Source organism: Rana temporaria, chromosome 6, assembly GCF_905171775.1.
Source record: "Rana temporaria chromosome 6, aRanTem1.1, whole genome shotgun sequence".
NCBI lineage: Eukaryota > Metazoa > Chordata > Amphibia > Anura > Ranidae > Rana > Rana temporaria.
In genome coordinates this window covers 222,529,024-222,543,019 of record NC_053494.1, presented here as the reverse complement: position 1 = coordinate 222,543,019, position 13,996 = coordinate 222,529,024, and the positions used below count along the sequence as shown (strand labels likewise).

Genomic DNA, 13,996 nt, shown 5'->3' with positions numbered 1-13,996 from the left:
GCGTCCATCTTTGGGGTAATATCTTCTCCTGCAAAGTCCAAAAACACCCGCCACCAGCACCCAAAGGTAACCCCTTACCTATGGGAGCACCTCCACACCCTCATCGCTTGCTGTACCCCCTCCTCTAAACGCAACACCCACATATCAATCCCCACGTCCGTGAGGTGAACACCATCACTCCTGAGGTATCTCCATGTGTCCACTTCCAATTCGGGGTGCCGAACCACTAGCCCCCCGTTCCTGAGCACAAACCGCCCCACATTTCTGTTTATCTTCCTGCGCGCCCGATTCACCCCCTCTACCGACCTGGCCATCCTCCATGTTGACCTGGCCACCATGTCTGACCACACCACTATCGTATCCGGAAAGGACATCCGGATCCGCTGAAAGTCAAATTTAATGTCCCGTGCTATCTCCATCATCGATCTCACTCCAAGATCATTCCCCCCGGCGTGAATAACCAGAACCTCCGGTGGCCTGTCCAGCTGTGCAAATTTGTGCACCTCCGGCACCACCTTGCTCCATAACATCCCGGGGACCCTCAACCACCTTACACTCGCCTCCTGTCTCGATATTCCCAGCTGGCGACCGGTCGGGCGATCATCCGCCCGTCTGGCCCCCCGAACCACATAGGAGTGGCCCATTATCCAGACCAAAAGCGGTCCAGTACCTGAAAAACAGTAAACAAAAAAAAAAAAAACACGTCACCAACATACCCACATAGAGATAACCCGCTTTTGAGTAATCCCTGTCACCCCCTTTGCCCCGTAACTCAAAACCCCACTCCCCAGACCTTCAACCCAAACTAGCCACCAGCTGCGGCCTAACATATAATTGAAACCGCCTGGATTCCCAACGCCCTATCCTCTTTATTGCCTCTTCACCCAGTCCATTCCTTGCCGCTTCCGTAGCTGCCCCGATCCTAAAGGAATGAGCCGAGAACTCCTTTGCCACCAGGCCCAATGCCCCCAGACACTTCCTAAACACTGCCACAAACTGATATCGTGACATCGGGGACCCATTTTCGTGTACCAAAAAGGCGCCCCCCACCCCCGCACGTATGTCCAGGTAGTCCCTTACCAGCCCGACCGGGCACAACTCCGACCCTTCAATTGGGAACACATGAACCGCCCTTCCCTTGCCACTCTGATCCGTTTTGGACCTTCTGAGCCACAACGTGACCCCCTCCGGGGTCCAACCGACATCCGCAACTCCCATGCCCCCCTGGACCAATTTCGACGGGCTCACCAGCTCGCCCACCCTAAAGGCCCCAAAAAATGCCAGCGCGAATGCCGCACGGAACAATGTAACTTCAAACCTGGATGAACATATCGCCCCCACTTTAGCCAGGATTCCTCTCAAAACTTCGAAAGACACCGGGCGGCGAGCGTCAGGTCGCCGCCCCTGTTTCCTGTACCCTTTCAGAGCTTGTCGCACCCAGAAGTCCTTTGTAAGATCCGGCCACCCTTGCCATTTGAACAGAAATGCCAACCCGGCCAATTTCTTATCCAACGCCGACGGCGACACTCCCGCTTCCATGTTTCTAGACAAAAAATACAGAACCAGTGTCCTCACCTCCGGTCCCGAAAGGTGAACCTCCGATTCCCTCACCAAATCGCTCCACTCTGACCATACCTTCTCATAGGCCGCCCAAGTACCCGCACTCAACGATTTCCTAATCCAGGTGGAGATTGTTCCAATGGAATCTGCCACAGCCACTCCGGACAAGGGACCCCCCGTTCCTCTGCCTCCGGCACCAGCTCCCGGAACCTGTCCCACTGAAACCGAGACAAAGCGTCAGCCACGACATTGTCCACACCCGGTAAGTGCACCGCATACACAAACACATTCAGCTGCATACAGCGCAGCACCAAGTGTCTCAGGAGACGAATCACTGGGGGAGAAGATGCGGTAACTCGATTGATCACCTGCACGACCCCCAAGTTATCCCCATGGAAGCGCACCTTCCGATCCCGGAAAGACGTGCCCCATAACTCAACCGCCAGCACCACTGGAAACAGCTCCAGCAGCACCAAATTCTTTGTAAAGCCCGCAGTCACCCAAGACTGCGGCCAAGAGCCAGCGCTCCACTGACCCTGAAAGAAGGCCCCAAAGCCCGCACCCCCGGCCGCATCTGTATACAGCTCCAGGTCAAAATTGCTGACCGGGCCGGACATCCACAAGGCCCTGCCGTTAAAACCCTCTAGAAAAGAGTGCCATACCCGCAGGTCCTCCCTATGCTCCTTCACGAGCCGCACATAGTGATTGGGCAACCTAACACCCGCAGTGCTAGCCGACAGCCGACGACAAAAAACCCTCCCCATCGGGATAATCCTGCAGGCAAAATTCAGCTTACCCAACAACGACTGCAAAGCCCGCAGCTGCACCTTATGCACTCCAATCATACCCCTGACCTCCGCCTTGAGGCCTTCTAGCTTATCCTGCGGCAAACGACATTCCATCTTCTCGGCGTCTATGACTATGCCCAGGAATTGAATGACAGACCTAGGACCTTCCGTCTTTTCGGGCGCCAAAGGCACCCCAAAACGTTCCGCTATGTGTTCTAGCGTAGATAACAAAACTGCACAAATCCGTGACCCCCCCGGTCCAATGCAGAGAAAGTCATCTAGATAGTGGATGACTGAATTCACTCCCGCCACGTCTCGCACCACCCATTCCAAAAAGGAACTGAATTGTTCGAACAACGCACAGGATACCGAGCAGCCCATGGGCAGACATTTGTCCACATAGAACTCCCCTCCCCAGTGACACCCCAACAGTCTGAAGCTGTCCGGGTGCACCGGCAACAGCCGGAAGGCCGCCTCGATGTCCGACTTGGCCATCAACGCCCCCCGACCGTATTTCTTGACCCATCCCACCGCCGCGTCAAACGATGTGTAGCACACCGAACAATCGCCCGCATCAATCGCATCATTTACCGACCCCCCTTTCGGAAATGAGAGGTGGTGAATGAGTCTGAACTTGTTTGGTTCCTTCTTCGGTACCACCCCCAACGGTGATACCACCAGACCCTCCAAAGGGGGGGATTCAAACGGGCCCCCCATGCGGCCTAGCCCCACTTCCTTCCGTAATTTCTCAGAAACCACTTCGGGGTGTTGGAGAGCCGAACGCAAATTCTTGGACAGCGGCGGAACCACCGTCAAGCTACAAGGAATACGGAACCCCACAGTAAAACCTTCCTCCAGGAGCTGAGCCGCCGCTCTGTCCGGATACCTACCGAGAAACGGCAGCATCCTTCTCACCATCACCGGGGTGCTCCCTCTTACCTGAAGAATCCCCGGGACGTCCCTTGCCCTGCTTGAAGCAGCGGGAAGAGGGGTGATTACCCCCACACCCGGAGCACTCATGCTTGTATCGGCACGACCCCCCAAACTTGCAGCTACCCTCGTTGAACTGCCAACAAACCCCTTTTTTCTTTCCGGCCGACTGTCCCAGGGAAGAGGCTCCGCCGGCCCCCCCCTGAAAAAACGGCGCCGACGTCCTCGGAGCCGTCATAAGCCGCATCCAAAGGCTAATGTCCTTGGCGTCCCAACGAATTTCCGGCCTGATCGCCCGACGTTGCCTGAACTGTTCGTCATATCTAAGCCAACCTGTGCCCCCATAGCACCTGTAGGCCTCACTGATCGCCTCCTGGTAACTGAAGAGCGCCGAGCAGTGCTCGGGGTTCTTCTCGCCAATCACACTGGCCAAAATGGAATACGCCTGCGACCAGTTTGCAAACGTGCGAGGTATTAGCCTGTACCTCCTCTTCTCCTCATCTTCCTTCTTAGAATCCTCTGGTTTTACCCTGTCCAAATTGAATTTTTCCAGCGGTAACAGCGCGAATATCTCCACGTACTCGCTCTTCCAGATCTTTTCCCGTACCTCCTGTTTCAGATGCGACCCCAGCGGCGCATCGTAACAGGTGTAAACCTGTCCCCTAGCCTCATCCGCTAACCGTACTAAATCCCGTTTTTTTGAAGCGGCCCCCGCCGACTCGGCGGTAACCTCCGGCTGCACTGATGCCCCGGCCCCCAAGCCGCCCCCACTTGCCTCCTTTCCAGCTACCACCAACGGCGTAGTGGCAGCCGCCACCGCCGCCGTGGCCACCCCCGTAGCTCCCCCGACCGGCCCCCAAGCCGCCGCCGGGCTTGCGGGAGGTCTGTCCCCCCCTTTTAGCTGACTGACCAGAGCCTCTAACCCCGACAAAAACCTTTGCAAACCCACATCACCTCCAGCAATACCCACCTGTGCATCCGTAACCTGGGACGCCGGTGCAACAACCACATTCCTCTCAACCACATCAACACATTGCCTATTAGAAACATCAGTGTAAAATGACTTACCGGGCTGCGTGGAAGCAATCCCATCAGCCGACCGTCTCGAATCCCTCGTTGCTGGTATCGTCCTGGGCAAGACCTCGTCCTCAGATCCCGACCGCTCTCCCTCCGACCGATCCTCCTCCTCCGATGATGACCCACCGGGCGGCTCGGTCCCGGAGGCCGAAGGCCCAGGGCCGGATTCACTCCCCCTGCGGGCCCTGGACCCGTGCGGCGATTTTGCCGAAGCTTTCCTGCTTGGCGTAACCCTGTTGCTGCCGACGCGCTCCACCTCCTGCAAGTGGCTAGCCGAGGAAGCTGGGGGGCTAGCCACCGTGGCCTGCGATCCCACTCGCCGAGACCCCACCACCGGGCCCGTCACTGCCTGATCCACACGCCGGGCGGGCAAGGCCGCCGCATCTGAGCCCCCTGGCCGTCCCCCCCTTGCACCCACGCTACTCCTGGTGCCCCCGGCTGGGCCTTCCGACACAATACCCGCCGCCCGCTTCGCGGGGGGGCCCGAAGGGGCCCTGCTATGTCCACTATCCCCCCTCTGCCGTCCCGGGGATATACTGGGCGAATACCGGCGGGGGGGGCGGGACGAGCGCGTCCGCGAGGCCCCCCGGCCTGTGTGACTAGGCCCCGACGACGCTGCTCCCATGCCTGTGTGATCAGGCCCCGATGCGACCTGAATTGTGTCCCCGTGTGCCCGCACTGCTCCCCGGACCGACCGTTCAGGCCCCGACTCCGCCAGCACCACACCTGTGTGCTCCGGCCCCGATGCTGCTTGTCCGGTCTGGACGCGGCTAGGCCCCGACGCCATGCGCCCCATGTCCCTTCCATCCTGCGATAAAAGCGCCCCCAACTGCCTCTGCAGCCAGTCCTCACCCCGGATAGCCGCCTCCGCCCTCAATCTCCCGAATAAATCCTCGATCGCAGCCATCGCCGTGACAATTTGGGACAAGCGAAATCCCTGCAGGCTGAGCAGACACAGCAGCAACTTCACTCCCCCACCAACTTCACTCCCCCACGCTGCCTCTGCCCGGGAAACTGAGAGTAAGAGATATCTGTGATCTCTCCTCCCCTGCTCTGCTCCTCCCCCCACAGCTACTAGGGTTTCTGTTAACCCTGTCATGGCTGGCCCTACACTGACTTCCAGTTGCTCCGGGCCTCACTTCAATACCGGCATTTCCACCCCCTTCCTGCCCAGGCCAATTTTCAGCTTTCAGCACTGTCACACTTTGAATGACAATTGCCCGGTCGTGCGACGTGGCTCCCAAAAAAAATTGATGTCCTTTTTTTCCCCACAAATAGAGATTTCTTTTATTGGTATTTGATCACCTCTGTGGTTTTTATTTTTTGCGCTATAAACAAAAAGGCCCGAGGACATCATATGACGGCCACCCAGGATGGCAGAGCCACCTTGCGGCCGTCATATGACTATAGGCGGGATGGGAAGTGGTTAAGGGGGAAGACTTGTATGCAGTTTTACTCAGGGGTTCTCACACATGCAGAGTGAAGGGTTCCAGAGTTATCCGGTCAGGTTAGGAGAGGACTGACTTATAGTGCTCTCTGGATTGGTAAGTTCTCATTTGGGGCCTAGAATTTGGAGTTTCGGAGAGATTTCTGGGATGGGAAAGAGCCCTCAACCTTGATTACAGAGACTTCCCAAAAGAGGTAACCTACCTTTAGGAAGAGACCCTTGAAGGCAGGAAATTCCTAGAGCAGGTGTGGAGTAGTGGGAGTAGACCGATGTCTGAAAAACTGTTGAGCTTGAGGCCAGGTTCACACTTGTACGACAAACGCTCCAACATTGGGAGCTCACGTCGCATTACGTGTGAAAATCAATGGTACCCTATAAGAGCCTTCTTAACTGGTCCGACACAAGTCGATCAGACTTTGAAACATTTTCCTGCACTACTTTGGTCTGACTTTCCGAATTTGGATGAAAGTCGGATCCGACTTTGGCATGGGACTTGTGCTCTGAGGATCTTAAAGGGGAACTCCACGCCAAATAAAAAAAAAAGACCATACCAGGCCCTTCGATCTGGTATGGATTTTAAGGGGTAACCCCCAATCTAAAAAAAGACGTGGGGTCCCCCCGAAATCCATACCAGATTCTTATCCGAGCATGCAGCCCGGCAGGTCAGGGGGTGGGGACGAGCGAGCGCCCCCCATCCTCCTGAACCATACCAGGCCACATGCCCTCCACATGTCGGGTGTGGGTGCTTTGGGGCAGGGGGGCCCTGTGCCCCCCCACTCCAAAGCACCTTATCCCCATGTTGATGAGACCCGACAACCCTGGCCGGTGGTTGTCGGGGTCTGCGGGGGATTATCAGAATCTGGAAGCCCCCTTTAACAAGGGGGCCCCCATATCCTGGCCCCTGACCCTATGTGAATGAATACCCCTACCTATTCACCTAAAAAAAAGAAAGTGTCAAGATAGAAAGAAAACACTACACAGGTTTTTAAAGTAATTTATTAAGGCAGCTCTGGAGTCTCTTCCAATTTCTTCTCCCCCTCTCTGGATCTTCTCCCTCCTCTGCTGATGTCTTCTCCCCCTCTTCGGTTCTTCTTCTCATCTTCTGCCTCTGCTGGGTCTCCTCTCTCCACTGTCTTCTCCCTCTGTCCTTCCTCCGATTGTTGTCTCAACGCTCTCTCCCGATGTAATGCTAGGGCCGCCATGTGCTTTTCCTTATATAAGCATGGGCGTGGCCACCCAGTGATGTCATCCGGAGGCCCCACCCCCTTGTGACATCACCACCCCCTCATGCCTTGGGTGGTGATGTCACAAGGGGAAGGGGCCTCCGGATGACGTCACCGGGTGGCCACGTCACATGCCTATATAAGTAATAGCACATGGCGGCCCTAGCATTACACCGGGAGAGAGCGTTGAGACAACATCGGAGGAAGGACAGAGGGAGAAGACAGTGGAGAGAGGAAACCCAGCAGAGGCAGAAGACAGCGCAGAGTGGAGAAGAACCGGAGAGGGGTAGAAGACATCAGCGGAGGAGGGAGAAAAAATCAGAAGAGACTCCGGAGCTGTCTTAATAAATTACTTTAAAAACCTATGTAGTGTTTTCCTTCTTGTCACTTTTTTTTTTAGGTGAATGGGTAGGGGTAAAATGTACCCCATACTCATTCACATAGGGTTGGGGGCCCCCTTGTTAAAGGGGGCTTCCAGAATCCAATAAGCCCCCCCGCCCGCAGACTGTGACAACCACTGGCCAGGGTTGTCGGAAAGAGGCCCTTGTCCTCATCAACATGGGGACAAGGTGCTTTGGGGTGGGGGATGCAGGGCCCCCCCTGCCCCAAAGCAGCCACAACCTCTATGTTGAGGGCATGTAGCCTGTTATGGTTCAGGAGGGGGGGTGCTAAGTCGTCCCCCACCCCCTTTTCTGACCTGCCGGGCAGCACGCTCAGATAAGGATCTGGTATGGACTTTGGAGGGGGCCCCACGCCGTTTTTTTGGGGGGCGTGGGGGTTCCCCTTAAAATGCATACCAGCCTTGGAAGGGGAACCCCATGCCGTTTTTTTTTTTTTTTTACATTTGGCGTGGAGTTTCCCCTAAAGATTCATACAAGACACAAAGTGCCTGGTATTGTCGGGATCAAAATCGGGAACTTGGACTTCAAGTTACAGGACAAAGTCGGATCCACAGTCGTACGACTGTCGTACCAGTGTGAACCCGGCCTTAGCCTGGGAGCTTATACAAAAGATAATGCAACCACAGATGGTGGATGATCCCCCTTTTCTCCGCTGTGGATGAATACCCAATTAGCACAATCCTGGACCCCATGTTATGGGCCACTAGAGGTATTAAAAGGGTGGGGGATATAGTTCAGGCTGCTGACATTTGGTCAATTAAAAACCAAGTCCAACTTTCCAAATCAATCAATCCAAATCATTATTTTTTTAGTTACCTCCAACCAAGTCATGCCTTCTTGTCACAGTTTATTAGGCAATAGAGCCTGAGGACATTTTTACTCCTTGGTATTGGTAACACATTGGAGAAAACTTTATCTGGGTCTTTAAGGAGTTCCACGTTATGGCACCTTCAGTTACCTGCTGTAGAGAAAAGTGGAGGGATGAAGTCCCTGATCTCCAGGGAGAAGATTAGGAGGACATGTGGGACTACCCCTTCACATTTTCAGTCTTTTTTGGTTTGTTTAGCACAAAAAAAAAACAATGGTGATTAAATACCACCAACAGAAAGCTCTACTTGTCTCAAAAAATGATAAAATGTAATTTGGGTACAATATTGCAATACCGCGCAATTGTCATTCAAAGTGTGACAGCGCTGAAAGCGGAAAGTTCTCATTTCAGGAAATTGCTCGGTTACCTCTGACCATCCGGCTCACAGGGAATGGAGGGAATTCGTACTGAGCTGTAAAAACTAAAATAGCTGAAAAATGTGATAAAAGAGTCATCAGGATTATAAAATAAGGAAGAGCGATGTGCAGAGTGCAGCCAGTAACTGTTATCAGCCAATCAGCAGTCATCTCTTATTAAAGTGACCGTTAATAAAGCCAATAAAAATCGCCTGCACACTTCTAGAGTCTCTTATAATATGAAGCCCAGATCAACTTATAGCGGAACTAAACTTCCCTAATCTATTTAGCCAAAGAAGCTGCCATCTTGGATTCTGTTTGATCTTCAACTGCTATGATGCTGCACATGTGATCAGTTATGACACCAGACATTGGATGGTTTGCAAGTGTGGTTGAGAGCACAACCAAATGTGACAGTTGGCATTCCCAGCATGCCGGGAATGTAACTGTTTTTTTCCAAACTGTTAGATCAATGGGTTCAAATCCACTTTAACATCTGGAGAGTCAGACAGCATTCTTGCAGTGTGAATTTACAAAAAGATTATTGGCTCTGGATTACACTTTGCAGATTTTCTTCCTCTGAGCAAATATTTCTCTGATTGGAATATCTCCTTTTCCTGATTCCCGGACCTCTTCCCACATCGGGGTGTCACCTCTCCTCCTCTCCCATCCTCCATGAGGTGTGCAGAGATCTCTCCACTCCCCGACAGATATAAGAAACTGTCAGGTGGTTTATCTCTCCATCCTCCACCAAACTTTGAAGTATTACTTTCGGGGGCAGTGCCGGCCCAAGACATTGTGCTGCCTGGGACCAAGAATTAAATGCTGCCCCTCCCCCCCAAAAAAATAACGTCATGGCTCTATACATGTATAAAGGAGTATAAAGGAGTATAAAGAGGACCTGTCATGGCTCTATTCATGTGATGAAGACAAAATTGCTTAAGCCTCCTCCTTGGACCCCCCTCCTTCCTCCAGCAACACCTCCAAAGGTAAGGGGTTCCCCTTCCAGCTGCCGGATCTGTCCCCTTGGACTGAATGACCGGGACCCCCCCCCCCCCGCTTCCCCCAAACACTATATCGCCTCCCCCCCGCCAGCTCCTATCACCCCTGGGACATCCCCACCTGCGGGTATTACCGCTGCTGGAAAGCGGACGCAATCGCGGGGCCGCTTCCCAGGAAAGTTCGCAGCTTCAGCCGCGGCCTAGCGGGACATCCCGCACATCAAAGGTGATAGCCCCCTATTTTTGTTCCACACCGCACAGGCCCCCACTATACTCTCCCTGCGGTCCCCTTATTGGTCCCCTTCTCCCCCCACCTCGCTGCCCCGTTACTACAGCCCCCGGCTCGGGCCTAGTCCCGGTTGGCAGCCATCTTGGTACTCCTTGCTATTCCATAGCATTTAACTCACCTTCCCCCTATACAGGCCATTTTTAGCCTGAAACTTGACCCCTGTAGTCAATCCAAGGGTACGCATCTCCCACGCCCCTATTAACAAAGTACTTGATCCAGGGTCTACCGATCGCCAGCAGGGATCAGGAAGGAATTTTGGGCCAAATCCACAAAGATCGTGCCTAACGTAAATTTTTCCATTTAAGTTACACTGCCTTAAAAATTCTACCTAAGTGCCCGATCCACTTACCTAGAAATTTTGGGCTGTGTAACTTAAATTCCGCCGTCGCAAGGCGTTCCTCTTCAAATGGGGGCGATTCCCATTTAAATGATACCATCATACTGCGCATGCTCGTGACGTCATTTTGCATAGCGCAAAATTATGTTACGTCGAGCTTTGTGGATTGCGACGGGTCAATTAAGTTGCGTCGGGAAAAAAAAAAGATACGGCGGGAAAAAAAAATTTAAAATTCAAAAAAAATTGCGTCGCTGGACAGAAAGGTCTGCTTTTACATGGTGTACTAACTTTACACCTTGTAAAAGCAGCCCTAATTTTGCGTATGCAAACTAAAACTTATGGAGAAAAAACGAAGCTGAAAAGCTTCGTGGATCTCCGTAAGTGTCAATTTGCATACCCGAGGCGGCATTTCGACACGAAATGCCCCCAGCGGCGGATGCGGTACTGCATCCTAAGATCCGGCAGTATAATTCAATTACACATGCCGGATCTTCTCCCTAACTATGGAAAACTGATTCTGTGGATCAGTTCCATAGTTAGGAACAGGGATACGACGGAGTAACAGCAGTTACTCCGTCGTATCCCTTTTGTGGATTTGGCCCTTTTTCCCTAGTCGCTGCATATTGGCATCAGCACGCCTGTGGTTTTTCGCCTTCCTCTGGACCAATTTCAGGGAGGGAAGACGTAAAAAGTGACAGTTTCACTTAGATACTCTTCCTCCCAGCGCCAACAATACCCCCCCTCCCAACAAGCACTGCCACTTCCCTGCGTTTTTTCTGCAACCATGGGTTACCTGAAATACTCCGCAGAAAACATTTGGGGATTAAAACCATTCGCCGCAATACTTCCAATTGTCACCAAAAAAGCGCTAAAAAGCGAGCAACTGTTAAGAATCAATCGACAATTAACAGTAAAAAAAACGCATCCAGAGACGCCAGCCAAGACGCATATCCTGCGCTTTGGTCAACACAAGATCGGCAGTAAAACACCGGCAAGAAATCTATGATTTCATCCTTCAACACGATCTAGATTGTCTCTTTATCACAGAAAGCTGGCTTACAGCCGATTGCAACACCATTCTGGAAGAATTGGTGCCAGCAAATTATCGCATCCAAATGCAGAACAGAGTGGACAGTTACAACTGCATTTAGAAACCCAAAAATTACTTGATACGTTTCAATCAGGCTTCCGGCCAGGGCACGGAACTGAAACAGCTCTGGTAAAAATATGGGATGACGTCCTAGAGGCCGCAGATGAAGGAGAATCCTCTCTCCTGATCCTGTTGGACCTTAGTGCGGCCTTTGACACGGTAGACCATGGACTACTACTCACTAGGCTAGCTGAAGTAGCCAAAGTCGCAGAAGCCGATTTACCATGGTTCTCCTCCTTTTTGGAAAACCGATCACAAACAGTGAAATTGGGATCTTTCACATCAGGAAAGCATACGGTATCATGCGGAGTCCCTCAGGGATCTCCCTTATCACCGATACTGTTCAATATCTATCTTCGTCCCCTCTTTGAAATCATTAGGAACCAGAAGCTACTTTACCATTCCTATGCAGACGACACTCAACTATATCTCCGCGTCAGCAACGAAAAGGATCATTCTCCTGGATTAGAGAGATCCCTCACTCTAATAGATAACTGGATGACATCCAGTTATCTTAAACTTATGGTTCAAAAACAGAGCTTCTCCTGTTTCACGCAAACCGGAAAAGTCACTCCACCCCAACTTGGACCCCACCGCCCATTCTAGGTAAAAATATCTCCCCTAGCACCAAAGTCAAAAGTCTCAGAGTCATCTTCGACTCCTACATGACAATGGATGCACAAATAGGGTCAGTAGTCAGCGGATCCCATCATCTCCTGCGACTACTACGCCGACTTACCCCCTTTATCCCTAAAGAGGACATTGCAGTCGTGGTGGGAACAATCATCAATTCCAGACTGGAATATGCTAATGCCCTTTATTTAGGACTTCCCAAATACCAAATCACTCGTCTGCAAGTCGTTCAAAATACGGCCGCTCGATTAGTGACTGGAAAAAAACCATGGGAGTCGATCTCCTTTTCGCTTAGATCTCTTCACTGGTTACCGGTGAAAGACAGAATCACTTTCAAGGCACTCTGCCTAACACCAGCCCTCAAAATTTCCACTCGCCTACTAGCATTTGGCGAGTGGATTTAAGCTGGGGGCGAGTGATGACAGGGCTGCATGACCAATCTCCCTCCAATCTGTGCCTACACTTAGAGGCCCGATGAGATTGGCGGCCGAAGAGGAAAGGTGCATGCTCGGGAAAAGTAGTCTGGTGAGCCGCGCACAGGCAGAGCAGTACACAGGAGCTCTCCGTACAATTCTCATTAAGCCATGGGACCCAACAGTATGACCTCTCTGAGCCTGCCCTCCTCCCCCGGGCCCCGACCAATGTAGCTGGAGAGCAGAAAGTAATGAGTGAGGTGGAGGATTGCCAAAATTACCACTCCGGTGCAGCGCTCACTGAAAGTTGCCCTGACATGAGAGCGGCAGCCTTCCAGTTTGTGCCGTTTTCTTCTCCTTGTGCTCTATGTAAGTGTCCAACAGTTTAGCCTGAGCACTGTGAACAGACTGGTCTCAATGTGTGCTGTGCGGTGTCAATGTGTGCTGTGCGCTGTCAGTGTGCGCTGTGCTATGGTGTCAATGGCTGTGCAGTTGTGTGGATCTCAGTGCTGTATTGTACTCCCTCCCGCTGTGCTGCAGCTCCTCTCCTCTCTGCCAGTCTGAATAAAAGGGGGAAGTGGGGACATGCAACCGTGGAGCCGCACACACAGGCTCCTGATGAATGGGAGAGAGAGAGAGGATGGATGGGAGTTGCAGAGGAGACAGCAAGAGAATGGGGAAGAGACCTAGTTCGAGTGCCCTGTCCCTCTGGTCTGCCCCCAGTGCCCTGTCCCTCTGGTCTGCCCCCAGTGCCCTGTCCCTCTGGTCTGCCCCCAGTGCCCTGTCCCTCTGGTCTGCCTCCAGTGCCCTGTCCCTCTGGTCTGCCCCCAGTGCCCTGTCCCTCTGGTCTGCCTCCAGTGCCCTGTCCCTCTGGTCTGCCCCCAGTGCCCTGTCCCTCTGGTCTGTCCCCAGTGCCCTGTCCCTCTGGTCTGCCCCCAGTGCCCTGTCCCTCTGGTCTGCCCCCAGTGCCCTGTCCCTCTGGTCTGCCCCCAGTGCCCTGTCCCTCTGGTCTGCCTCCAGTGCCCTGTCCCTCTGGTCTGCCCCCAGTGCCCTGTCCCTCTGGTCTGCCCCCAGTGCCCTGTCCCTCTGGTCTGCCCCCAGTGCCCTGTCCCATTTTGTTAAAGTTGTTGTTGGTAATATTTAATTTTGTAACTTGATTCTGCATAAAACATTGTCATTCCATGAGATAATCTACGAGGGCGTGTTTACGGGTGCAATTAGGCGCAGGGCAGTGTATGAATTAGGTGGGGCAACTGGTGGCGAGTAACTCTTGAGGCCTGGCTAGTAGCTCAGGACTTGAAATTTTGAGCCCTGCTAACACACAAGTGTATTCAAGGAAACGCTCCCCAATATCTATGCGAAAAAATAAAAACCTATAACCCAAATCGCATTCTGCGATCAACAAATCAAAACCTACTGGAAATACCCAAGGCAAGATACAAATCCAAATGAGATCGGAGATTTGCTGTCCAAGGACCTCGACTGTGGAATGCACCATCCGACTGGAGTCGGACCACTTGGCC

The 13,996-nt window shown here is 52.8% G+C and overlaps 3 protein-coding genes across 3 annotated transcripts in view; 2 read left to right on the top strand and 1 right to left on the bottom strand.

Annotated features, from left to right (window-relative positions):
- LOC120944301 (protein mono-ADP-ribosyltransferase PARP14-like) overlaps positions 1 to 13,996 on the top strand; it is a 575,277-nt gene that overhangs the window by 194,282 nt on the left and 366,999 nt on the right. The gene's annotated exons all lie outside the window — the stretch shown is intronic.
- The window catches only part of LOC120944306 (protein mono-ADP-ribosyltransferase PARP15-like), a 59,154-nt gene that overhangs the window by 2,320 nt on the left and 42,838 nt on the right, over positions 1 to 13,996 (top strand). The window lies entirely within an intron of this gene.
- Positions 52 to 5,451, bottom strand: LOC120944305 (polysialoglycoprotein-like). Its single transcript, XM_040358340.1, has 2 exons — positions 4,347 to 5,451; positions 52 to 670 (listed from the first exon to the last, which is right to left on the bottom strand). The coding sequence occupies exons 1-2, from the start codon at positions 5,260 to 5,262 to the stop codon at positions 75 to 77; spliced, it is 1,512 nt and encodes a 503-aa protein (XP_040214274.1). The 5' UTR covers positions 5,263 to 5,451; the 3' UTR covers positions 52 to 74.